This window comes from Vulpes lagopus, chromosome 23 (assembly GCF_018345385.1).
Source record: "Vulpes lagopus strain Blue_001 chromosome 23, ASM1834538v1, whole genome shotgun sequence".
In the NCBI taxonomy this organism is placed as follows: domain Eukaryota; kingdom Metazoa; phylum Chordata; class Mammalia; order Carnivora; family Canidae; genus Vulpes; species Vulpes lagopus.
The window spans coordinates 24,628,760-24,653,963 of record NC_054846.1 but is presented as its reverse complement, the minus strand read 5'-3'; the positions used below and the strand labels follow the sequence as shown (position 1 = coordinate 24,653,963).

At 37.8% G+C, this 25,204-nt stretch overlaps 1 protein-coding gene across 6 annotated transcripts in view; it reads left to right on the top strand.

The window, feature by feature from the left end:
- GAS2L3 (growth arrest specific 2 like 3) overlaps positions 1 to 23,925 on the top strand; it is a 36,817-nt gene extending 12,892 nt beyond the window's left edge. For 2 of the 6 annotated variants that reach the window (XM_041738279.1, XM_041738278.1), the window contains exons 2-9: positions 1,404 to 1,450; positions 7,145 to 7,313; positions 8,410 to 8,525; positions 10,815 to 10,956; positions 14,574 to 14,637; positions 15,827 to 15,965; positions 20,929 to 21,036; positions 22,581 to 23,925. In XM_041738279.1, coding sequence (XP_041594213.1) covers positions 1,427 to 1,450; positions 7,145 to 7,313; positions 8,410 to 8,525; positions 10,815 to 10,956; positions 14,574 to 14,637; positions 15,827 to 15,965; positions 20,929 to 21,036; positions 22,581 to 23,786 — 1,968 coding nt within the window. In that variant the 5' untranslated portion in view covers positions 1,404 to 1,426 and the 3' untranslated portion in view covers positions 23,787 to 23,925. Of the gene's footprint in view, positions 1 to 314; positions 417 to 1,403; positions 1,451 to 3,385; positions 3,452 to 7,144; positions 7,314 to 8,409; positions 8,526 to 10,814; positions 10,957 to 14,573; positions 14,638 to 15,826; positions 15,966 to 20,928; positions 21,037 to 22,580 lie in introns of those variants that run through there. The other 4 variants (XM_041738281.1, XM_041738280.1, XM_041738283.1 and 1 more) reach the window with 4 other exon arrangements.
- Positions 23,926 to 25,204: the final 1,279 nt, after the last annotated feature.

Genomic DNA, 25,204 nt, shown 5'->3' with positions numbered 1-25,204 from the left:
TGGGTTGACAGTTCCAACTGTTAAAGCTCTTATCTGATTATGTGGGACTCCTTATTTTAATGGGAGCAGCTTCTCTGCTGCATTTTTAAAAAATGGTCTCGGAAGCATCTTACTGTGGACCATTGTTGAGGACAAAGGATTATTTATGCTAAAGGAAAATGTACTCCCCACTGAATTAGCTCGTGGGAAGCATAACAAGCTCATTAGTAATGCTCAATTGTACTTTGGCCTTTTGCTATGGTAGAGAGAAGGAAAAATGACATCAAAAAGGACATTCTGCTGTCCTTTGCTTTCCCCCAAAGAAAGTGTGATGTAACATCAGACTTTTGAGTTAGATTTAGCTCAAGTTCAACTTTGGTACCAGAAGAAATGTTCCTGAAAGGAAAGTGGTATGTGTAATTGATACTGTGCAGGAGGTATGTTTGGTATAACTTAGAGGCGAAAGTAACTTTTCCTTGGAAATTGATAGCATTATAGCTTTATAGCATTTTAATTTTTTTTCTTACAGTGTTTTAATTATGGTTTATAATAAAAAAAGAGACTAGTATATTATGTTGCTACAAGCAATCAAAAATCCTAAATTTTATATAGTCTGTGTTATTCTGTTTTTAAGCTCTTCACCTTTTTTTCCCTTCTTAAAATACATTAAATAATTGTATTTACCTAATTAATTAAAATCATACTTTTTTCCGTATAGACTTCAAAGTAGATTTCCTATAGATTTTGGAGTTAAAATTGCTGTTTCTCTTTTTTTCTTTCTTTCTTTCTTTCCTTCTTTCCTTCTTTCCTTCTTTCTTTCTTTCTTTCCTTTTCTTTAGCACCTTATGGAGAAAATAGCTTATGAAAAATTATTATAGAAAGGCATTGAGTATTGTTTAACAGTTAAAATTGATGCCAGTCTTTATTACCTTGCTGTCTGGCAGAAGCAGCTGATGGTTAAGCTTGTGAATTTCTACAAAGTCCAGATGAGCTTACACTATCTCTTTATAAAAATCAGATGAGAGTTCTTGACTTCAGCATCAGCCATTGTATTGTTGCTGTTTGCATTGTACAAGTTCATGTTAGGCTTACAGGGGAAAATTTGGGTAGACTTCTTCATGTGCGAAGTTTCATTGTCAGTTTTATTTTTCTAGCCAGATGCTGCGAGAATTACTTTGGTATTAGTGCCAGAAACTGCATATAAAGTCTATTTCAGGTTTGCCTCTTTAATACGAGTGCTTTCATAAGTGAGAAGCTAGGAGTAATTGTTGAATTCTCTCCCACAGTCACGCTATTCCAAATAGAAGAAAAAGTTTTAGGTTTTCAGTTAAATAGGAGACTAAAGCAGATTCTTTGTAATTTGGGGGCTGGGGGAGTAGGAAAGCTACTGTTATTTGCATATTAATGTTTTGTTCTGTTTTCAGAAAAGAACTTCATTTCAATACAGATGACCATGCAACCTGCAATTCAAGTATGTGTTTTCCCTGGAAAAATATGTTTTTAAATTATGAGATAATAATTATATGAGATTATATAAAGTTACAATAATTAGTAGAATACTAAAATCATCCCAAAACGTTTTTACTGTACTAGTTCTTTAAAAGCATCAAATTTTAATAACAGGAATTACTGTACTTTAACTTTCTAGTTCTGAAAAGATTTTAATTTTAAGCATTCATTTCTACTCATTATTTGCAAGAGTCAAAAATTCCTTAGAATTGGTTAAGTCCATCTTTCTTATGCTCCCTTGGGAAGAGAATTGGAACACTTTTGTAGTTTTTCTCTCCTTACAATTTACTATGTATTTGTAATTAAAAGAGCTTTCAATGAAAACAATTATTAAAAAAAAATTAAAAAATTAAAAAATTAAAAAAAAAAGAAAACAATTATTAATTATTTATTTTAGATAATTGTGCCTGTGCCCTATCATGCCTATAAATAACCAGGCATTAAAACTTAAAATTTCAAGTGGTTTTTTTTTTGTTTGTTTGTTTGTTTGTTTGCTTTTTGGTGAGAGGAGGCAAGCTGGAGATAATCAGACAAACCAGAATAACCTTACACTTGAATGTTGGTATTTGCTCTATCATTCTTATATTCTTTTGAAAGTTTTATTTTGGTATAAATAGAATATGCTTGAATCTTAATTTAAAGATAAAAATCAGATTGAAATTCTACTTATTAAGATGTGAGCAGCAGATAATAAAATTTGCAAAGTGAGAACTTTCAAATTAATCATTTGTGGTTCTGGTTCTGCCAATTCTGGTGACTTATTTGACCTCTGCTTCCGCACCTCCAAGGTGAGGATAATAGCATTTACTTTTCAGGGTGTTTGTTGAGGAAATCAATGGGATCAATGTGAGAACATGAGCAAAGTGCCTACTAGATTGTGTGTTACGTAGTAGACACTTCAGAAGCTTGGTTGTATCATTGATACAGCAAAATTTTCCGCATATAAAACTGGAGATTATACCGGTGTCATGAAAGTCTCCCTCCCTCCCTCCTTCCCTTTCTTCCTCTCTCTCTCTCTCTCTCTCTCTCTCTCTCTCGTTCATTCATCCATTCTTTTTCTCGAAAGAAGGCTTATCAAGATGACAGTGGTTGAAGACAAAAGATGATGTATTTATCAAATGTTAACAATAGTTCTGAATATGATCCTGCTTATACTGTCTCCTATGTGTGCTGTGCAGCTATATCCTCTACTCTATTAATAAAGAGTTCTATTATACTCTTTTCCTTTTGGGACCGAAAGGTCTAATTCTCGCTCTTTGGATCCTCTCAAATCCACATTGAGTATGCTCAAAACTCCTTTGTTACTCAAAACCGTGTTTTATACCATTTTTTAAAATCAGATTATTTCTATTTGTCCTCTTTTTATTTAAGTCTTAGAAATGTCATCAGTTTCATGTTAATTATATTTTCTTGATTCATCATAGGGTGCTTTTGATAATTGCCACATTGACCATGTTTTTCTCATTCTACCCTAATGCTATTAATATTTTCTTAACTTGCTGATTTTCTTCATGGTTTTGTTTTATAGTTCCATGAAACCTTCTCTGGTCTAGCTTCTACAGATGCATCTTTATTAAATCTTCTCCAAGAGTCCTCTTACCATCTGTCATGGACGTTTTTGCTTCCCGCCTTGATGAGCGTGAAAACTTTGTAGGATTTTCACCTCTTTCTCTGCTAATTATATTAGACAGTTATGTAGTTAACCATGAATGCCTTATAAAGAGGAGACATCCAGTAGATAGCTTATCAGTTGATTTCTTATTAATTTAATACATTAAGATCTTCCTTGCCCTTCTTTTTTTTATGTCATTCATTCTGACTAGTAAATAAACATACAGTCTAAAAATTGATGAACAGTAGTTCCTGATCTCTTTTAGGTCATACATAGTCTCCTTTGAGAATCTGATAAGCTATGAACTGAAAAAAGGCCCGTTTGTCTACAGGCATAAGATTTTGCCTAAATGTAAGTAAAGTTTGTGTATGTACTCAGGTTCATTTGTAGACTGCCTGTGGATTAAGAATCTTTGCATATGACAGCTTTCACATGTTTGGGAACAACCCTTATCCATGCAGTGTTTGCTGTTAACATCTAACTTCTAACAACATTAATATGCTAATGACTAGCCCAGGTTATTATAGAATCTTTTGTTGGTAAGAGTAGGAAAACCCAAATATTCATTTAATTAATGTGACAAGAAATTAGAATGACTCCTGTTAATGTTAGCTTCTCCATTTTCACATTTTTTTTTTTTTTTGAAAACCACCCTTCTAACTAGTGTACATCTTTCCTTGACAAATATTTGCAACTGGTCTGCCTTTTTTTTCAATTCAGCCAAATTATTAAAAGACAAATAACATTCTATTGGCTCTAAAATACTCCACCCATAAGATGCATCTTGATTTTGATGGTGCAAAGAGTCATTTGCTAACATCCTCAATTATTCAACAAATATTTAACTGAATACCATGTGCTAAATAAATATTATACTGAGTTCTGGGATTACAAACAGAAATAAGACATGCTTAGGAAAAAGGAAGATTTAGATAGTAATTTTTGCTATAGTCCATTTGAAATAATTTTAAGAGAACTCAGAGAAATAAATAAGAAAGATGTCTTTTTCCTGAAATTTTCTAAGATCTCTATATATTTAGGGGTTCATTCCTCAGTCCTACCCTTAGCTCCTGAAATAAAGGCCCTCAATTAAGTTACGTGTTGTTGTTGTTGTTTTCTAAACTTTGGAGACTTTTTTTTTTTTTTTAAGATTTTATTTATTCATGAGAGACAGAGAGAGAGAGAGAGAGAGAGGCAGAGACACAGGCAGAGGGAGAAGCAGGTTCCATGCAGTGAGCCCGACATGGGACTCGATCCCAGGTCTCCAGGATCACATTCTGGGCCGAGGGCGGAGCTAAACTGCTGAGCCACCCAGGCTTCCCAATTTTGGATATTTTTATTGAGTTTCACTATTCCTTCTTGCCTCTTGTGGTGTATTCGTGTTCTTTCTTTGCCTTGAGATTTTTAAAATGTTTTTGTTTCTCATCAGAGAACTTGAAAGCAGCACCTTCTTCCATTTTTTTTTTCTTCAGAGTTTGCCTAATTTAACAATGGTGTTATGGATTTTGATTTGGTATTGTAAGACTTGCCTTCAGTATACTTCAGTATGTATAATAGATTTTAGAGGGAAAATGATCTACATGTAAAATCAAGAAGGAACTAGATTCACTTGGTATTACCTATCCTCATATCTCTTTTTTTTTTTTTATGTTTTTTTTTTTTAATTTTTATTTATTTATGACAGTCACAGAGAGAGAGAGAGAGAGAGAGAGAGAGAGAGAGAGGAAGGGAGAGAGAGGCAGAGGCATAGGCAGAGGGAGAAGCAGGCTCCATGCACCGGGAGCCCGACGTGGGATTCGATCCCGGGTCTCCAGGATCGCGCCCTGGGCCAAAGGCAGGCGCTAAACCGCTGCGCCACCCAGGGATCCCATATCTCTTTTTTTTAAAAAAATCCTTTATTTTAGGGAATCCCTGGGTGGCTCAGCGGTTTAGCACCTGCCTTTGGCCCAGGACACGATCCTGGAGTCCCGGGATCGAGTCCCGCGTTGGGCTCCTGGCGTGGAGCCTGCTTATCCCTCTGCCTGTGTCTTTGCCTCTCTCTCTCTCTCTCTCTCTCTCTCTCTCTCTCTGTATCATAAATAAATAAAAAATCTTAAAAAAAAATCCTGTATTTTGAAGTAATCATAAGAACAGACATATTTGTTTCCTGAACCATTTGAGAGTAAGTTGCCAGTCTAATGCCCCATTACCTCTGAATACTTTAGTATTTCTCACAAATAAGGACTTCATCTTACACAACTGCAATGAAATCATTGGAACCGGATATTAACATTGCTACAGCACTACCACCTAATACTCAGACCACATTCAAGTGTCGTCAATTGCTCCATAATGTCCAGTTCTGAATTACATGCTGCATTTAGTTGTCCTGTCCCTTAGTCTGTCTAGAACAGTGTCTTTGCTCTCTTTAGTGACCTTGACACTTTTGAATTGTATAGACTAATTATTTTGTAGGATGTCCCTCAGTTTGGATTTACCTGTGTGTTCTCATGATTAGATTCAGGTTATGCATCTTTGGTAGGAATATCACAGAGGGATACTATGTTTTCTCATTGCATCCTTGCAGATGGAATGTGATTTTGATTTGTCTCATTATTGCTGGTGTTTACCTTTGTCACTCATTAAGCTGCTGTCTGTCAGGTTATTTTACTGTAAAGTTTTTCTGTCTTCTCTTTGTATTTTGTGGGGAAGCACTTTGAAACTACATAAAAATCTCATTTCTCCTCAAAATCCCAGTTTCTTCATGTATTTATGTCTATATGCATTAATAGTTTTCTATTCAGTGGGTTATAATCCATTGACATTGTTTGATGCTCAAGTTGCTCTTGATTTAGCCAGTAGAAGTCCCTTCATGCTTACTTTTACTTCTCTGTCCTTTTGGTTGATCCCTATCATTCTTTGAGCCCTTCCTTGCTTTCTGGTAAAAGATATTTTAAGTCACCCTAGAATTCATTCTAGTTTTCTCTTATTCCACTTCTTTGGCAGTGAGAAATCTGGCTCCCTTTTGATAAATCCCTGCAAATCAACCTGTCTCCCATTGTTGCTGCCACACCTTCCCTGAGTTGATGGCTTTCTCAGCTGACTTGGGCTCTGATGCCCAGCACTGGGGTCTTTCCCCATCTTTCTCTGTGAATACCCTCTGTGAATACGGTGCACAGGGCTATCACCATGTGTGGACACTCTCTCATCTCACTCACACTCTGACCTCCATTTCAGGCTTGTATCCTGTGAGAATCCCTGATCACTTGGGCTTGAATATTCAGGAAGTGTCCTGAATTGAGATGTGAAAAGTCTTTTCTCTAAATAACCTTATATTAAAGTATGTCTAATTGTATTTCAAAATTTTGCAAAATTTTTGGTTTGATAGTATGTTTCTGTCAATGTTTATTCTTACCCAGAGATTTGCCAGGTAGTAAATATTTAGCTTTGCAGGTCAGTATGCAAAACTGATGCTATTACTTAGGTACTTAGATGACAACCACTTTAAAATGCAAAAATCATTCTTAGATTGTGGGCCATGCAAAAATCAAATGACATACCAAATTATTTAGAACAGAATTTAAGAGAACACGGTTATTATGTTCAAAAGTTATAAAATCCCACTTATGCATTTGTTCATTTATTTATCTATTATACAACAATTGTTACTAGGCCCAATGCTAGATGCTACAAGGACGTATCTTATAAGGCAGGTGACAATGACCCATTATATAGCTGAGAGGCTGAAGCTGTGGTTCACATAACTTATTAAACTTAGCTAGCAAGTGAAGGAAAAATATTATTTGTTGACCTTTATCCTGTGGTTTGATAGTAGAATCCATTCATTGATTAGGGATTCATTTGTATTTACTGCAGTTTTGGATACTGAAAATGTCTCAAGTATCTAGATTAATAGTTTGTTTCTACTTTATAAACTTTCTGTAACCTGCTATAGTTTTATGCATGCATATATTATATGTTGTCTATAATTCATCATTTAAATGTAAGTATAGGTTATACTAACTTTTAAGAAGGTCTCATCCATTCGGTTGGTGTTTTCTCTAGGTGTGGTTTGGAGAAGACCTGCCTCTAAGTCCACGGAGTCCTTTAACCCCCAGACATGGGCCAGGTTTGGCCAATGTTTGTCAGTACGATGAATGGATAGCTGTGAGGCATGAAGCCACCCTGTTGCCCATGCAAGAAGATCTGTCAATCTGGCTATCCGGTTTATTAGGTAAGATTTGGAAAGATACTCAAAACTGTTTATTTTTTTGTTTAGTAAATATTTATTGAGAATCTTACTTTCTGTCAAGGAGTGATTGTTCCAGAGGCTGAGGATACTCCAGTGAATGGAATATTTGATTATTTGATATCCTTGTTCTCATTCCTTGCATTCTAGTTGGGGAGATATTCCAATTCACCTCGAACTTTAGGGCTTGGATAGTAAGGAAGTTTGAGGCTTAACACAAGAAGTCAGTGGTAATCTTTGAATAATCAACGTTTTCATTGTGAATGTTAAAACTTTTTTTTTAAGTATATAGGTCTGATTTGGGATCTCTATTACTGATGCACTGCCTCCCATAGTCTCATATAAGGCATGAGATTCTGAGTGAAATATATATTGTAGTGGAAATGATTGCTATTTCTGAGGCATTGAGGGACAAAGGCATGTGAAGCCCAGAAGGAACTGTCAGGTTGGAGAATATCTAGCTTGATATTTCTTTACTCAGAGACTAGGAGTGCTCTCAACTTTCTTCCCAGAAAAACACTGTCTTTCAAATACAGAATTTCATCTATGGTCTTCCCAAGATAGTTAAAAACACTGCACACTCTAATTCATATCGGTTTGATGATTTAGACAATTTTTAGAAGTTTATTATGTAACAATAAGGGTTCTAAGGAAAGGATTTTGGAGGTGAAAAGTTGGTCTTCTCCAGGTGTTTGTTATGCTGTTATCTTTAATTTTAAGATCATAACAAAGTCCATCTTCCTTATGGTGAATCTTTCTTGTGCAAGCAGTAGGAATATGCAGTGAATCGAAACGTAACCTGAACAGTTAATAGTGAAATATAAAGCACTCTGGTTTTTAAGAAATGAAATAAAATATCATTTCATTTTTTTCTTCTACATCACAGATATTTTTGTTTCAGTTGTCTTTCACTTAATTTGGCATCTGTTTAGACTATTGCTTCCAGGATTGAATACTTGGAGTCTGATCTAACATTTGTCTCATGTTTCAGCTATAATTGAATTAGGTTTAATTAAATTTTAACCATATTGTTTGAATTTACCATTTCTAGTAGAATCTTACCTTTGAAATATGTTTTTAGGTACTGAGGTTAAGGCGGAAAGATTATTGGAAGAACTTGATAATGGAGTGCTATTGTGCCAACTGATTGATGTTCTTCAGAACATGGTGAAAGCATGCAACTCTGAGGAACTTGAGGTAAGAACATGTTTGACAGTAAGTGGTTTTAAGGATTTTATTTATTTATTTATTTATTTATTTACTTACTTACTTACTTACTTACTTATTTATTTATTTGAGAGAGAATGAGCAGGGGGTAGAGGGAGAGAGAATCTGAAGCAGACTCCACACTGAACATGGAACCTGACATGGGGCTCGATTTCATGATCAAGATCATGACCTGAGCCAAAACCAAGAGTCAGACACTTAACTGACTGAGCCACCTGGTGCCCTGACAGTAGGTGATATTATACCTTGGTTCATGTTAATTTGTTAATAATGTACATTTCTTATCATATCTGAAAGGTTGCAAACTTCCATCCAACTATGTATATAAGACCTTAGATAATTTACCTAATCTTGCAGAATGGGAGTATTAATATTTACATTGCCAGACTTATTTGTGAGGATTTAGTGAAATTAAATGAATTTCAGATAGTATTAAATGTACAGATAGTATTTAGCTTAGTGTCTGGTGTAAGTAAATGTCCAGTAAGTAGTTAGCTCTTCTTGAGAAAAATACTCTCACTTGTGAAAGTTAAATGAGAAAAGAGCTTGTGATGGTTCCTGGCACATAGTTATCATTTTTACTGCTATTATTATTACCATCATCATCACCATCCTTAGATTCACCATATTTTGTCTTGGTGGCAAATTCTATAATTTGATTGCATGAATAATAATTTTTTTAGACAATTTTCCTCTATTAACCCTTAAGTCATAATTTGAAGTAGATGCAGTTTCCTGTCTTTACATCAAACATGGTTCACTTATGAGATTTGGGGTCTGTGAGCGTGGCACCTGGATACTCATGTAGTGTTGGTAGAAATAGGAATGGTATCATCTTTCTGGGAGACAGTGGGTGATACATATCACATTGAAAGTAAAGCACATATTTCTATACATAACATAATTCTCCTAGGGATTTATTCTAAGAAGATAAACACAATTTCACAAATACCATTATGCAGGAAAATTTAAGAACAATTTAAATGCTTCTCAATAAACAAGTCATTAAAAATTAATTATGGCACCTAAACTGAGTGGAATGCATTATCCATTCACTAGAAATGACTGCTGTAATTTGTTATTTTTTCACCCCAAAAGACACCTACAGACTGTTAAGACACATACACACATAGATCAGATTGTGTGCTAGCGTGTTTGTGCAGCGTTCTGTGGATGAAGACATGCATATCCTTGTGTGTAGAGATGGTTACTAACATGTGAGTGAGAAGATTTCGGTTGACAATTAGAAAAACTCACAAGGCTATTTTAATCCTGGAAAATACAGCAATATAATGAACTGGTAATAGCGGTTATCTCTAGGAAGAGAGAGGAACTGAGTGATGGAGGAGGGAGAAAGACGTATACCCTATTGTGCCTATTGCATTTTTAAAAATCTTATGCATAAATTGCTTTTTCAAGTAGAAATTTAAAACATAACTAAAACCTCTCTGCCTCAGCAGGTTAACTATTCTTGGTCTAGATAAAAAATTAGGATTGTCTAAAAAGACTGTCAGTTTTCAAAGAACTTGAATTAAGAATGGACTACTACTTCCTTATTTGACAGTCTCAAGAAACTCAGAACCACATTTATGAATCAACAAATAAGAAAGTGAACAAAAATGAGTGTGTCCATTAACCTTTAACATAGCAGTAATTTTGTGTTTGTATTGAACTGTGTGTAGAGAGACATGTAGAGGTGTGCTTTAGAATTATTAAACTGTCATTTTTTATTTAAGACTCGTGTTATTTTAAGCAGAAAATAACACTCGTGTTATTTTTATTTCTAACTCGTGTTAGAGATGTTTGATCTTGACTAGATTTTGACTAGATTGATTTCCTAGGAATCATTTTCTGGAATATACTTTTTTTTTAAAAACTTTTTTTTTTAATTTTTATTTATTTATGATAGTCACACAGAGAGAGAGAGAGAGAGAGAGAGAGAGAGAGAGAGAGGCAGAGACAGGCAGAGGGAGAAGCAGGCTCCATGCACCGGGAGCCCGACATGGGATTCGATCCCGGGTCTCCAGGATCACGCCCTGGGCCAAAGGCAGGAGCTAAACCGCTATGCCACCCAGGGATCCCCTTCTGGAATATACTTAAAGTAAAATAAAATAATTTTGAAGATATCTTTTCCTCTTAATGTTGTATATTTGTAGTTACATTCAAGGTACCAAACATTTATTTAGTAATATTAAAAAGGATATCTAACGAAAATATCTTCAATAGGCATTTTTAAAATTATCCTTTCATCTTTTCCAGAATTTTCCAATGAGAAAAGTGCCCTGTAAGAAAGATGCTGCTTCAGGTTCATTCTTTGCTAGAGACAATACTGCGAACTTCCTTCACTGGTGCAGGCACATTGGGGTTGATGAGACTTACCTCTTTGAATCTGAAGGTTTAGGTAAGTGTTGTTGTCATCATTGTGTTTAATGTTTGTTTATTAGGGTATTTTTGTATGTCTCACATCTAATTTTTTTCCCCAAATAAGGATTCAAATGCCGTATCTCATTTTCCTAGAAAAATTGATACTTTATATATAAAACAATTGGAGAATCAGATTCTAAACCATATATATTAAGCTTTTCATTTACAGTTAAAGATCTTACATATTTGGAATACCTTAGAAACAGTTTAATTCCTAAATGAGTTGGCCAGGGAAAGGCTCTGGACTAATGCTTTGCGAATTAATGTTTTCATGAAGAATTACTCTACCAAAGTCTAAATTACTAGTAATTTCTTTTTAACTGGATAACTCTAGAAATAACAGAAGGTCAAATGAGGTATGCTCATGGATTTAGATTTACCTTGTACACAGCAGCTGCCAAGTTGATTATCTAAATGGATTTATGTTTTGACAATTCATTTTAAAAAGTCATGCTCTACTGAAGAATTATTGACATATTGTCTTATTTACTTTAAGTCAATAGAAGCATCTGTGCAGTGACTAAAGTGGAAACTAGCTGTGTTCGATTACTATATATGTGTGTATATATATATTTCCTTAAAGCATTTATGTTTGTATATACATACACACACAGAATTTATAATGTTTTGATATGAGCACTAGCCTACCAGGAGTGGGCAGAGATCATGGGGGTCATAGTGTACCCTGCTACAGAGAAGTATTTTATCACTAACATTGTTTAGAATTGCTAGTTCAAGATGATAATAAAAAACAAACAAATTTTGGGGTGGTTTTATTATTGTTTTAAAATTCTCTGAATTAAAAAAAAAAAGGAATAACTAGTTTGCTGCCTTAAGCGGAGATTCAGGGTATTAGGTAACCATCTGTTCATAGTTCCCTATCTAACATCAACTGAGAAAATAAACTAAAAACAGACCAAATAAAATAAAATTCTCTGTGCACACCCTTGTTGCCTGCACGTAGGGTAGGCACGCTGCTCCCCTGCTACCCATTTGATATGCCTCCAGGTATTCCTATCCCGTATACAATAAAAAAAAAAAAAAATGTAATGGGTTACTGTTTGATTCCCCATCTTGCACTCTGCTTTAATCCAGGTGTGTTGATTGTTACTGACAATGAAGTTGACTTAATTGCATATACAGGTTGTAGGGATCAAAGGAAAGAGGAAATGCTTTGAATTCCCTAGTTTCCAGTTTATTGTTTTTGAAAGGATATAAAATTGTTGTATATTTCTTGTTGTCAGTAGAAGGCATCTTCTGACTGTCCTGAAGGTCAGTATAGATCTAGATAAAGCACTGCCAATAACCGTGATTTCTAGGCATTGAACCGATGAGCTCATGTTTTAATTTTCTAAAGATTTCACAGATAAGCCTCTAAATTTTTACATTTTGCTAGGAAATCAAAGCAATTAATTAAGCTATGCTCTAAGAATGCTTAAAAGCTAGTTTTAGAGAAACAGGTTTAATAAAAATTACAAGACAGATTCCTTTTGGTGTGAATTTTAAAGTCAAATATAGGCCTTTTTATTGCTTTGCAGAAGAGTATATACTTTGTGCTTGGGATATATAATAGCTGATATTCATAAATCAATCTTTTGGGAGAGTCAGCGTGCATGCTATTCATCACACATACCATTATTCTGTTAGGGTGGAAGTTTCCTAGAGCTTTTAACTCTAAGGAAGGAACAGAAAGGTAGATGATTCACATCTACTATATGGTAGGTTCCACATTTATTAAGATCTTTGTTTGAATCCTTAGATTAGCATTTGGGTTCCTTTAAAAAAAAATTAAACAATTTTCAAATGTGCTAGAGTATACAGGACACAACCTACCAACTTAACCATGTTAAGCATATTAGATTTTGTTGTATTTATAGCATTTTTAAAAATTGAGTTATACTTTGGGGCACCTGGATGGCTCAGTTAAGCATCCAACTCTTAACTTTGGCTTGGGTTATGATCTTGGGGTTGTGGGGTCGAGCCTGCATCAGTGTTCCAAGCACAGCGTGGAGTCCACTTGTCCCTCTCCCTCTGCTTTTCTCCCTGCTTGAGTGCAAGTGTTCTCTCTCTCTCTTAAGTAAATAAATGAAATTTTTATTTTATTTGTTTATTTAAAAAGATTATTTATTTATTCATGAAAGACAGAGAGAAAGGGGCAGAGACACAGGCAGAGGGAGAAGCAGTCTTCCTGTGGGGAGCCTGATGTGGGACTCAATCCCAGGACCCCAGGATCACCACCTGAGCCCAAGGCAGATGCTCAACTACTGAGCCACCCAGGTGCCTCAATAAATGAAATGAAAACACAAGATGTCTTTCCACTTATCTGTCTCTTCCTTAATTTCATTCAACAATATTTTGTAGTTTTCAGGATACAAGTCATAAAATTCTTTGATTAAATTTATTCCTAAGTACTTTATTCTTCTTGAAGCATTGTAAATTGAATTATTTTTTAAATTACATTTCAGATTGCTTATTGCTGGTGTGTAAAGTGAAATGATTTTTGTATATTGATCTTATATCCTGCAATTTTGCCGAAACTGCTTGTTTGTTCATATATATATATATATATATATATATATATATTGTCGATTCCTTAGGGGTTTTTTATGGAAAGGACAGTGTCATCTGAATGGAGATAGTTTTTGTTCCTCCTTTCCAATCTGGATACCTTTTATTTGTTTTTCTTGCCTAAACGCTCTGCCTAGAACCTCCAGTACAGTTTTGAATAGAAGAGGTGAGGGTGGACATCCTTGTCCTCTCCCTAGTCTTAGGAGGAAGATTCTCAACCTTTCACCATTAAGAATGATGTTAACTATGGATTTTTCATAGATATCCATTTTCAGATTTATAAATTTCCTTCTATGCCTAGTTTGTTGATTCTTCCTTTTTTTTTTTTACATGAAAAGGATATTTGATTTTGTTAAATGCTTTTTTTCTGTATCTACTAAGATAATTGTAAGTTTCTTTTCCTTTATTCTATTAATTTAGCATATTATTTGATTGATTTTCATATGTTGAACCAACCTTGCATTCTTGGGATAAATCTCACTTGCTGTTGGATTCAGTTTGCAAGTGTAACATTGAAGATTTTTACATCTATATTAATAAAGGATATTAATTAATCTTTAGTTTATTTGTGATATAATTGTTTGGCTTTGGTGTCAGGGTAATATTGACCTCATAGAATGTGTTAAGAATGCCCCTCCTTTTCTCTTTTTGAAAAGTTTGAGAAGGCCATTAACACAAAGTCCTAAGCTAAAGATAGTGTAGAATAAAACTGAGGTGATATATCTCTTCAAACAACATCTCCTGTTGAGAGGTCTGAAATAGAATAATTTAATGTTACTAAGCCCTTAGTTTTTTAGACTTAAAATGCTACAAATTAGGGTACATGGTAAGTTTTCATCCTCTTACTGGCTAGTTTTTTAAAAATTTATAGATGGTGATAATATGTAGAGAAAATGTCTTTTCTAAGTCTCTAAACAAGTAAACCTACTATCTTCATTATTCTTTCCTTTTACTTCTTCCATGCCAGAAATATATTTCCCTATTTAATTTTGCTCTTTAAAATATGTGATCTTATTTTTTTCACAGTTTTACACAAAGACCCAAGACAGGTGTATCTTTGTCTTCTTGAAATTGGTCGAATTGTGTCGAGGTGTGTATTCCACGTTATGTCAGAATTTCAATGTCATTAATTTTTTAAAAGCTACCTTATTTTATTTTATTTTTTTTTCAATTTTTATTTATTTATGATAGTCACACAGAGGGAGAGAGAGAGAGAGGCAGAGACATAGGCAGAGGGAGAAGCAGGCTCCATGCACCGGGAGCCTGATGTAGGATTCGATCCTGGGTCTCCAGGATCACGCCCTGGGCCAAAGGCAGGCGCTGAACCGCTGTGCCACCCAGGGATCCCCTATTTTATTTTATTTTATATACGTATATTTATATTTTTTTAATTGAAGTTCAATTTGCCAACATATAGTATAACATCCAGTGCTCATCCCATCAAGTGCCCTCCTCAGTGAAAAGCTACCTTGTTTTAGATAGACCACTATTTTCTGTAAATAAAATAATTCTTGGGGATCCCTGGGTGGCTCAGCGGTTTAGCACCTGCCTTTGGCCCAGGGCGCGATCCTGGAGTCCTGGGATCAAGTCCTGCGTCGGGTTCCCGGCATGGGCCTGATTCTCCCTCTTCCTGTGTCTCTGTCTTTCTCTCTCTCTCTCTGTCTATCATAAATAAATAAATCTTTAAAAAAAAATAAATAAAATAATTCTTGGTTGAAATAAAATAACTTAATTTCCTATTTTTTCTTTCTTTTTTTTTTTTATTAAATTTGTTCTGTTTGTGTGAGCTGTGTCATGTCAACATCTGCTCACCCATATACCTTGCCTTCATTTAGTATTAAACTGTAAAAAGTGGTTAAATTTTTTAGACTAAGAATAGGGTAAGAGCATGTAAAACTCTTAGCAGTTCAAAGCAAGGCAAATCCTCTGGACCCAAAGAGGATTTGATAAGAAGGTTGAGGCATAGCGTCCCCCATACCTGGCTCAGCCCCATCTTTACTCTCAAGCTGACTTTAAAGGTGACTTACTTTCAGGATTCCTGGTTGAATATTGGGAGCTTCTAGTGATCCCAATATATGATATAATGTGAAGATTATATCCTGAATTTTTGGTAGGCTGTGGGACGTTAAAAAGCATTTCCAGATGTTCCAGTGAAACAATTGGTAGAGGGGAGTCATATAGACTCCACTTTTTAAATAAGATATAACCTATCATGATATGCATGGGAGTGAATGGGTCATACTTTTCTTGAATAATGAAATCTCCTGATTGGTTTTCAGATATGGGGTTGAGCCACCAGTATTAGTAAAACTTGAGAAAGAAATTGAACTGGAAGAGACCTTACTTAATACTTCTGGGCCTGAAGATTCCATCAGCATTCCAAAATCATGCTGTCAACATGAAGAGTTACATGAGGCCGTAAGTAATCACTCTATTTTCTCTCAACTATGATGTGTCAGTCTTATAGTTTGCCACAGGTGATGTTATGTTTAAAAGAAAGTGTTTCTTATTTAGAACATACGCCAATACTAATTTCTACTCCCTGGTGAGTTTAGGACACGATATATTAAAGATGATTTGTTGTTGTTTGTATATGATGAGAAATGGATATGTAGTTGGGGAGTGGGAAGGCAAACAGGCTGGAATCCATCATGAAGGGTACTGTAGGCCATAAGAATTCATTGATTCTTTTTTAAAACATGGTAGTGTTATAATCTGATCTGCAAATTATAAGGATTACTTTCATGGTCATGTAGAGGTTATATTGGTTTTATTGTAATAATCCAGGTGTAAGATGCCGAGAACCTGCACTCAAGCGGCAGTGGTGAAGGTGAAGCAAAAGGAACAAAAATAGGACATATTTCAGAGGTAGAATTGAAGAATCCTGATTCTGAAAGGGAGGGAGAAAACCTAGGGTGGTTTTCAAGGTTTCTAAGTAAATGGTACACTGACACTTGGAGAATATACTAGGAGGAAAAGTTGTAAGAGCAAATTGATGGGTTTTTTTGTGAATATTCCCCTGACGGGAATGCAGACTTTAGATGATGGGTCTGAACTGGAAAGTCTTTTCACTTTACCTGTTCATCATTAGGTAGAGATTAGTAGAGTTGTGGTTGTTCAGGCTGTGTCTTCTGTGGTGACTACAATCTAATAAGTGATGAAAGTGAACTAAGTAGTATATGTTTTCTTCTTCCACTGCTGCTTATAATTATGGTCTTTAAAAAAAAAATAATAATTATGGTCTTTTTTCAGACTGTTGTATTTTATGAAAGTGCTTAATGTATAAAATTATTTAAGAAATAACAAGAAGTCAGGGCACCTGGGTGGCTCAGTGTTTGAGCATCTGCCTTCGGCTCAGGTTGTGATCCTAGGATCTTAGATCGAGTCCTGCATCGGGATCCTGCAGGGCGCCTGCTTCTCTCTCTGCCTGTGTCTCTGCTTCTCTATGTGTCTCTCATGAATAAATAAATAAAATCTTAAAAAAAAAAAGAAATAACAAATCTGGGATCAAGTCCCGCATCAGGCTCCCTGTGAGGAGCCTGCTTCTCCCTCTGCTTTTGTCTCTGCCTCCCTCTCTGTGTCTCTCATGAATAAATAAATGAATCTTTAAAAAATAATTAAAAAATAATTAAGAAAGAAATAAGTCATTACTGTTAAACATTTAGAAAGTATTGCTTTGATTGTTTTGTTTAACATAATAAAAGTCTATATAGTAAAAGATTTGGATATCCTTGCAAGACAGATTAAAATGTCAGCTTGAATATTCTTTACCAGGCCAAAATATATTTACCTACATTATATTATTGATTTATATAATGACTGTCAGTGTCAGTATGTGACACAGTGAAAAAGAAAATCTTTAAAATAAAACTTAATTTTAAATCTCATGTAACTTAAAATAATGATAATTAAGAAGAAAACATTGGTAAAATATTTTTTATTGAATAGGAAATACATTGTATTAATTTCTCTGTTACATAGAGATCATGCACAGTTTGGTTAGAAAAGCATTTCCAGAAGGTAAATGCGAAAGGACTGTTATTCACACAAGAGGAAAACATAGTGTTGAGACTTGCTGAGAACTCAGGAATTCAGAACACAATTTGCCTCATTAGTAAAAATTTTTTTAAATTATGAAACCTGGGCAGCCCGGGTGGCTCAGTGGTTTGGTGCAGCCTTCAGCCCGGGGCCTGATCCTGGAGACCCAGGATCGAGTCCCACGTCGGGCTCCCTGTGTGGAGCCTGCTTCTCCCTCTTCCTGTGTCTCTTCCTCTCTCTCTCTCTCTCTGTGTCTCTCATGAACAAATAAAATCTTTAAAAAATAAATAAATAAATTATGAAACCTGGTGGTGGTAGATTCTGGTAAAACTGTACTTAGGGATTGCTGTCTGTGATGGAAAATGCTGTAACCTTTTGAAAAACAGGTTAACAAATAGATATCAATAATCACAAAAATGTTCCTCTTTCATTTTTTTTATCATAATTGAAGGGGGATAAAAAAGTAGAGTGAATGAAAGTATTGGGCCATTATAAATGGTGAAAAATTGGAAGCAATGTAAATACCCTCAAATAGAACATGGCTAGGTGAATTAGGATCCATTATCTTAACAGAATAATAACTATATGTGATCATTATGAAGACTATATGGCAACAAGAAAAATATTTTATTAAAAGTATGTGTATATAGATAAGCTATAAGAAAAAGGAGAATGAAAATAATTGATTGTAGGGGAATGCCTTTTTAGATGATTTTTATTTCTTTAAGCTATTTCCTTTAGTATTTTAATGTTAAGTATGCAGTAAACAAAACCAGAAGAGGATACTTTTTATCCATAGCTCTTATTTCTTTTAGGCTTACCCCTTTATTTAGATTGTGGGTCAATGCTAATTTTTACTGCTGAATGTAAGTGGTGTCTGGATATTTTAAACAAAGAAAGCAAGTGACTTTTCATGTCTTCATTCTCATGAACATTCAAAAGGAACACATTTCTTTAGACACATATGTGCTACATGAATCATTCAGTGTCCAGCTACACATATGTGATCTACAGAGATCTTGGGGTCATGTTTAGAGTAAGGAACAATTATCAACTGATTCACTACTTAGAGTGTTGTATTCAGCTATACTTCTGTATGTTACAAAACTTCCATTGATTGAAAGTAGTGACTGAGGGGCGTCTGAGTGGCTCAGGTAGTGAAGCGTCTGCCTTCAGCTCAGGTCAGGATCCTGGGGTCCTGAGACTGAGCCCCGTGTCGGGCTCCCTGGCTTAGCAGAGAGTCTGCGCCTCCCTCTTGCTCTGCCTGCCGCTCTGCCTGCTTGTGCATAAGCTCTCTCTCTCTCTCTGTCAAATAACTAGATAGATACATAAGTAAATTTTAAAAATCTTTTAAAAAAAAGTAGTGACTAAAAAAATACCTCCTTTCAGATTACTCTGGTAATGTGTTCTAATAATTGTAAATTCTTTACTCACATTCAGTTAATTTTTAGCCATTTTATGCAGGTGCCATATGTGTGCATGAATACCAGGTTATGAACGAGGTAAACTTAATTCAATGGCTTATGAAAATCAGTCTATTTATGACTGTATTATTTTGTTAAATGAATGAGGGAAATAAATTGTGCACCCTTGTGATCAGACCGTTGTGACTCCATCTGTGGCTCTTCATTTTGGGTAGATAATGAAGACATCATACATTTCTGTTAGTGGTCAGCTGGATTGGGCCTATCTGAAGATACTTTGGTTGAATGTCATGGCTAAGTTCAATGAAGTGAGTTTATTTAGGTATCCTCTGTGTGACAGATAATTGAGGAAGATATTCATGGCCTTGCTTTTTCAAAAATGTAATTTTAGGAAAACAAAATATTTAGCATGGTGACTGATATCAAACTTCTTTTTCAATCAAATCTCAACAAATATTTTTATTTTTAAAATCAATTTATTATAATTTCCATGTTTTAAATACAGAATTCCTGAATTCTTTTTTACACTCCAGTTTTCAGATATTTACTGCATTTAAAAATTCTCTTAAGCTCCTCGAGGGTTAGAAGTAGGGATTTCTCCCCGATTCTCATCTCCTTAGCAGACTGTTGAAAAAAGCGATCACTTTTAGAAAAGTGCCTCTTGAATCGAATTCTTTAGAATTTCACCCAGTCTTGGGTGAATAGATATATATATACACATCTGCTTATTTTAACAGTAATCTTGGGACAATCTAGACATTCCCCTCCAATGTTAGTTTAGCATCGTGTTAAGGGACAAGTGAGATTCCTACTTAAGCTTTATCCAACTGGTCTATCTTTGATTTGACACAGGTATTTTAATCCAGGGCATAAAACAATTCAAGCTGACTGACTAGTGAACTCACAAGCTTCCTATGACTTACTGAGTGTGTTGTGAATCGACTTCACTGTTGTACACATTCCAGACCTCCAGCAGTCAGTGAATATGCTAGGATCTGATTGCACTTAGGCAGAGAGACAAGGAGGAGAGAGAGGTCACGCAGAGAAGGAGAGAGAATCTCAAGAGTTCATCACTGGGGCGCCCGACTGGCTCAGTCAGTAGAGCATGTGGCTCTTGATCTCAGGGTCCTGATTGAGCTCTATGTCGGATGTGGAGCCTACTTTTAAGAAGGAAAAAAAAAAAGACTTTGTCACTGGCAGCTTTCATCAGATTAGTTCATGTCTAATCTCAGTATCTGTCAGGGAGCCTGACTGGCTCAGTCCATGGAGCATGTGACTTTTGATCTTAGTGTCATGAGTTCAAGCCCCATATTGGGTGTAGAGATTATTTAAAAAAAAAAAAATCCTAATCTTAATATTTGTCAACAAGTAAAGGAAATAAATGGTCCTTTTTTTTTTTTTTTTTTTTTAGAAGAAGAGGCTGATTTTTTTTTTTTAATTAGGATTTTAGGAGAAAGGTAAAGAATCCAATTTCAATATGTCTTTAAAAACAAAACAAACTTGACAGGTCTATGGTTTCCCACCTATCCTCCCTTGCAACATCTTTTGGCTTGTCAGCAGGGCACAGAGCATACAGGAAAAGGAGCCACACTGGTCACAGTAGTTACTTAATGGGAAAGAGAAGGGGACAGGAATCCTTCTATTGGCTACTTGATAAGCCAAGCCCAAAATAACATCCCAACATTGCACATGTTATTCTCTGTACTGATGGAAATTTTATTTCAAATGTAGTAATACTCTTCAATAAATGGGGCAAAATAAGATTTGTCCCCCCACCAACTGTCCACCAATGGTCCAACTGTCTTTACATTTTTATCTTTGAGTTTGATTTTCCCATCTATCAAATGACCTTGCATTTTAACATTAAATAAAATATTTTTTTGTCGCAAGCACTAAATTTTGTTTATTTTTAATCTTAGGTTAAACATATTGCTGAAGACCCTCCTTGTAGCTGTTCCCATCGATTCTCTATTGAGTACTTATCTGAAGGGCGGTACCGACTTGGGGATAAAATACTCTTTATAAGAGTAAGTCCATCATTTACATCCTATTTACATACAGATCTTATTTTGAAATTGGATTTCTTGTTTTACCAAATTCCCTTTTGCTTCTCCTTTGATTTTTAAAAAATTGGAATAGTGTTATTAATGGAAGCATTTTACTGCACAGGAAAAATAGGGAATACTTGCTTTCAGGAGTAGATAATGACCTTGGGCAGACACCTTTAACACAATAGACTACTAACTATGGGATAGGATAGCTAAGACTATTCAGACATTGAATATAATTGTGGGGGAATGAAAATCTTTATATACCTCAGGTAATTTATTCCATTTTTCAAATTTTCTAAAAAGGCATAATTTTCCATCACAAGAAGTGAAAGCTAACACATCTAATAAGATGAAATATCAGTAATAAGAAAAGGAGGTAGAAACATTGCAGTTTATAATAATATATAGATTGGGTCTTAAGCATAAAACCTTTTTTTCATTGACACAGCATCAGTGAATATATCAGTATCCTGTTGTGCATATTCATTTCCTTCCTGTGTCCCATCTGCGACCTGACTGTCCCCTTTATTGGAGGAGAGACTGAAGTTTCACCTGTTTGGCATTCTGTCCACGTCTGATACAAGAGCCCTTTCGTTCTCAATTTGGGAATATAAGCTAAAGATATTTAAAAGTGTAATTTCACCATCCTGTGTTTTTTAATTTAATATATTATCATTACCTCCCCACACTTCACTCAACTCACATAGAAACACTTTCAAGCACTTTCGGTTTTTTTAATTAGCTTTCTCTTTTTTTAAGGCAGTCTGATATAAGGATGGTGCACAGAGCATGGGATTCAGAGTTAAAATTTGCAAGGCAATCTCATACGATGGTTCAGATTTGCCTACCGAATGGTTAGGGGACCTAAACATTAGCTGAAACTGTGTGGGCAGACCCAGGATGCGTCCTGTCTGCACAAAAGCACCATTTGTGTTGGGCGGCCCGGTCTGTTCGAGGCCAGGCCAAAGCTGTATGATCTGACACAAATTTCCTCCATCTCACAGAGCCATAGTTTTCTTGTCTGCAGAGAAGAACTAAACCATAAATCATATCAAGGTTTTTTGAAAGGGTAAACTGCTAAAGTATATATGAAATTAATTTATTAAGTTGTAAAGTGCAAGTTTTAGTTGTTTTATCTTCCGTTAATTGTTTTTTATTATGAGGCATATTTTCTGTAAGTCCCCATTTTCCTTCTCTTCTTCTTCCCTCTGTCTTTCCTCCGTCCTTATTGAACAATACAACCCTTGCAGTTTTGTATATTTGTAATTTGGATTTTTAGGATGCAGCTTAATGTGCAAAAATTTTCCTTACAAATTAGAGGACTTGTATTTAGTTGCATGATTCAATGAATTCAATTGATTATTTTAATAATATAAGAAACAGACTGTCAACTTATAGTGAAGCTTCTGGTAAATTCTCTGAATTTCATAGATCATCATCGACATCACAAATTGTGACTGCCAATGAATTGCAATTGTGAACCTTACAATTTTTTTTTCTACTTTCTTTTGGGGGAAAAGATGCTCCACGGAAAACATGTTATGGTCCGTGTTGGTGGTGGCTGGGATACTCTGCAAGGATTTTTGCTTAAATATGATCCCTGTCGAATATTACAGTTTGCTACACTAGAACAAAAAATCCTAGCCTTTCAAAAAGGAGTTTCTAATGAAAGCGTACCCGATTCGTCTGCCAGAACACCTCAGCCACCTGACATGAATCCTTTGTCGGCAGTCAGCATGTTTCAGAAACAAAAATCAAAGCCCGGCCCGCCAGTTGGTGTTGCAAGGAGCAAAGAGAAGCAGGTGCGTCCACCAGGTGGGTTGCTGCCCGCGGCTCCCCTGAACGGAGCGGATCTGGGCTCTTCTCATCTTAAGCTCAAATCTTCGAAAGGCGCAGCGAAGAAACCACAGGCTCCTTCCGGCAGTGCGGCGGGTGCAAGCACTTCTGCAGCGGCTGCCCCCCGGCGCCCGGCGCCTGAACCTCGGCCACTGAGAAGAGGGGCCCCCCCCAGCGCCACCGAGGCCCAGCTCCTTCCCGCCCCGAGGCCCGCCCGCCTGCCGGCCGCGGCGCTCCAGCCCAGCCAGCCTGCGGGCAAAACCGAACCGAAGCGTTTGAAACCCGCTGCGGTCCGCGCCCGGGTGGGTCCCGAGTCTCCGGCAGCTGCACCCTCAGCCTCGTGCGAGCGTCCAGAGCCGCGGAGAGCAAATACGCACCTAAGGCCGAGGCCTTCCCCCGCTCTCCGCCCCCCTGCAAAAATGACAAAATCCGGCCCCAAAAGCACAGCGCCCGGTCCAGGACCGCGGTGCCCGGCCCCCGCCGGAGCCCCCCGCGCCGCTCCCTCGGCCGCAGCCGCAGCCGCAAAAGCGGCGCAGGACTCAGAAGGCAAGGCCGTGGTTCCAGGGGCCAAAAAACAGCCTCCCGGCCAAAGCCCGTCCCCGAAGAGAGGCCCCGGCTGGCCCCGGCCCCCCGGCCGCGCCCCGCTGTCCCTCGTGAGCCTTCCCCAGGCGTCGGCCCAGAGCCCGACGGCGCGGGGGGCGGTGCGGGGGGCGGCCGGGGGCCAGCCTCCTGCCCCAAGGCCTCCGGGACGGGGAGGAGGCCCGGCGGCACCCCGGGCACCGCCCGCACCCCGCAAGGAAGCCGCCAGCGCGGGTAAGAAACCTACTGCAAAGAAGGAAGACGACGACCATTATTTTGTCATGACTGGAAGCAAGAAGCCTAGAAAGTAAATGCGTGTGTCATTTTAAGAACCCAGGAGAGGAAGAGCGTGGAATGGTAGCACACATCCTAAAACTTTCTCCTGGTGGTGTTTGACCAAATCCGTTCAGACTTAAGGCATTAAGAGGAGGATTGGGGCTGGGGCCCGCAGGCTGTCTGTGACAGGGATGGGGATGGGGATGGGGATAGAGCTGGGGATGGGGCCTGACTGGCCTGGCCAGGGATGGCGATGGGACTGGGGCTGGACTGGGGATGGAGCTGGGGATGGGGCTGGGGCTGGGGCTGGGCTGGGGCTGGAGCTGGGGCTGGAGCTGGGGATGGAGCTGGGGATGGGACTGGGGCTTGCTGGCTGTGACAGGGATGGGGATGGGGGTGGGACTAGGGATGGGACTGGGGCTGGGGATGGAGCTGGAGATGGGGCCTGGCTGGCCTGGCCAGGGATGGGGATGGGACTGGGGCTGGGCTGGGGATGGAGCTGGGGATGGGACTGGGGCTGGGCTGGGGCTGGGCTGGGGATGGAGCTGGGGATGGAGCTGGGGATGGGACTGGGGCTTGCTGGCTGTGACAGGGATGGGGATGGGGGGACTAGGGATGGGACTGGGGCTGGGGATGGAGCTGGAGATGGGGCCTGGCTGGCCTGGCCAGGGATGGGGATGGGACTGGGGCTGGGCTGGGGATGGAGCTGGGGATGGAGCTGGGGATGGGACTGGGGCTGGCTGGCTGTGACAGGGATGGGGATGGGGATGGGACTGGGGCTGGGCTGGGGCTGGGCTGGGCTGGGGCTGGAGCTGGGGATGGGGCCTGGCTGGTCTGGCCAGGGATGGAGATGGGACTGGGCTGGGCTGGGGATGGAACTGGGAATGGGGCTGGGGACTGGGAACTGGAGATGGGGCTAGGGCAGGGATGGGGACGGGGATGGGGCAGGGCTGCAGATGAGGATGGGGCCGGGGCTGGGGTTGGGGGTCCAGGGCACATCGGAGTGCACGTTCCTGAATTCAGCAGACTTACCCTTTTGCAGTGGACAGTTGTAAAATCGCCATGAGGTTCTTATTAATAATAGACATTTGTATGATTCTCAATATCTAGCATCTTGGTTAACAGCTGCCCTGTGAGGGAAGTGTAGACTTCACTAACACTACTGGATTTAGGATTACAGATGCTATATTTTTGAATACTTATTAAACATGGAGGTTACATACCGGCTCATAGCAACAGTGGTGTTCTTAATATTGGTTATTGCATTTTAGTAAAATGGCAACGGTTTGGCACTCATCTGACAAAAGGCACCTGATTTAATATTTGGATCAGGATCCTCTGATTGAACAATACTAAGTACCAGTGGCTGCTGCTCATTAGCTCGACGTTACTCTAGGGTGGATAGAATCCTGCTGCTTAAAATTGTTTAAACTTTCCAAATCAGAGGGAACTG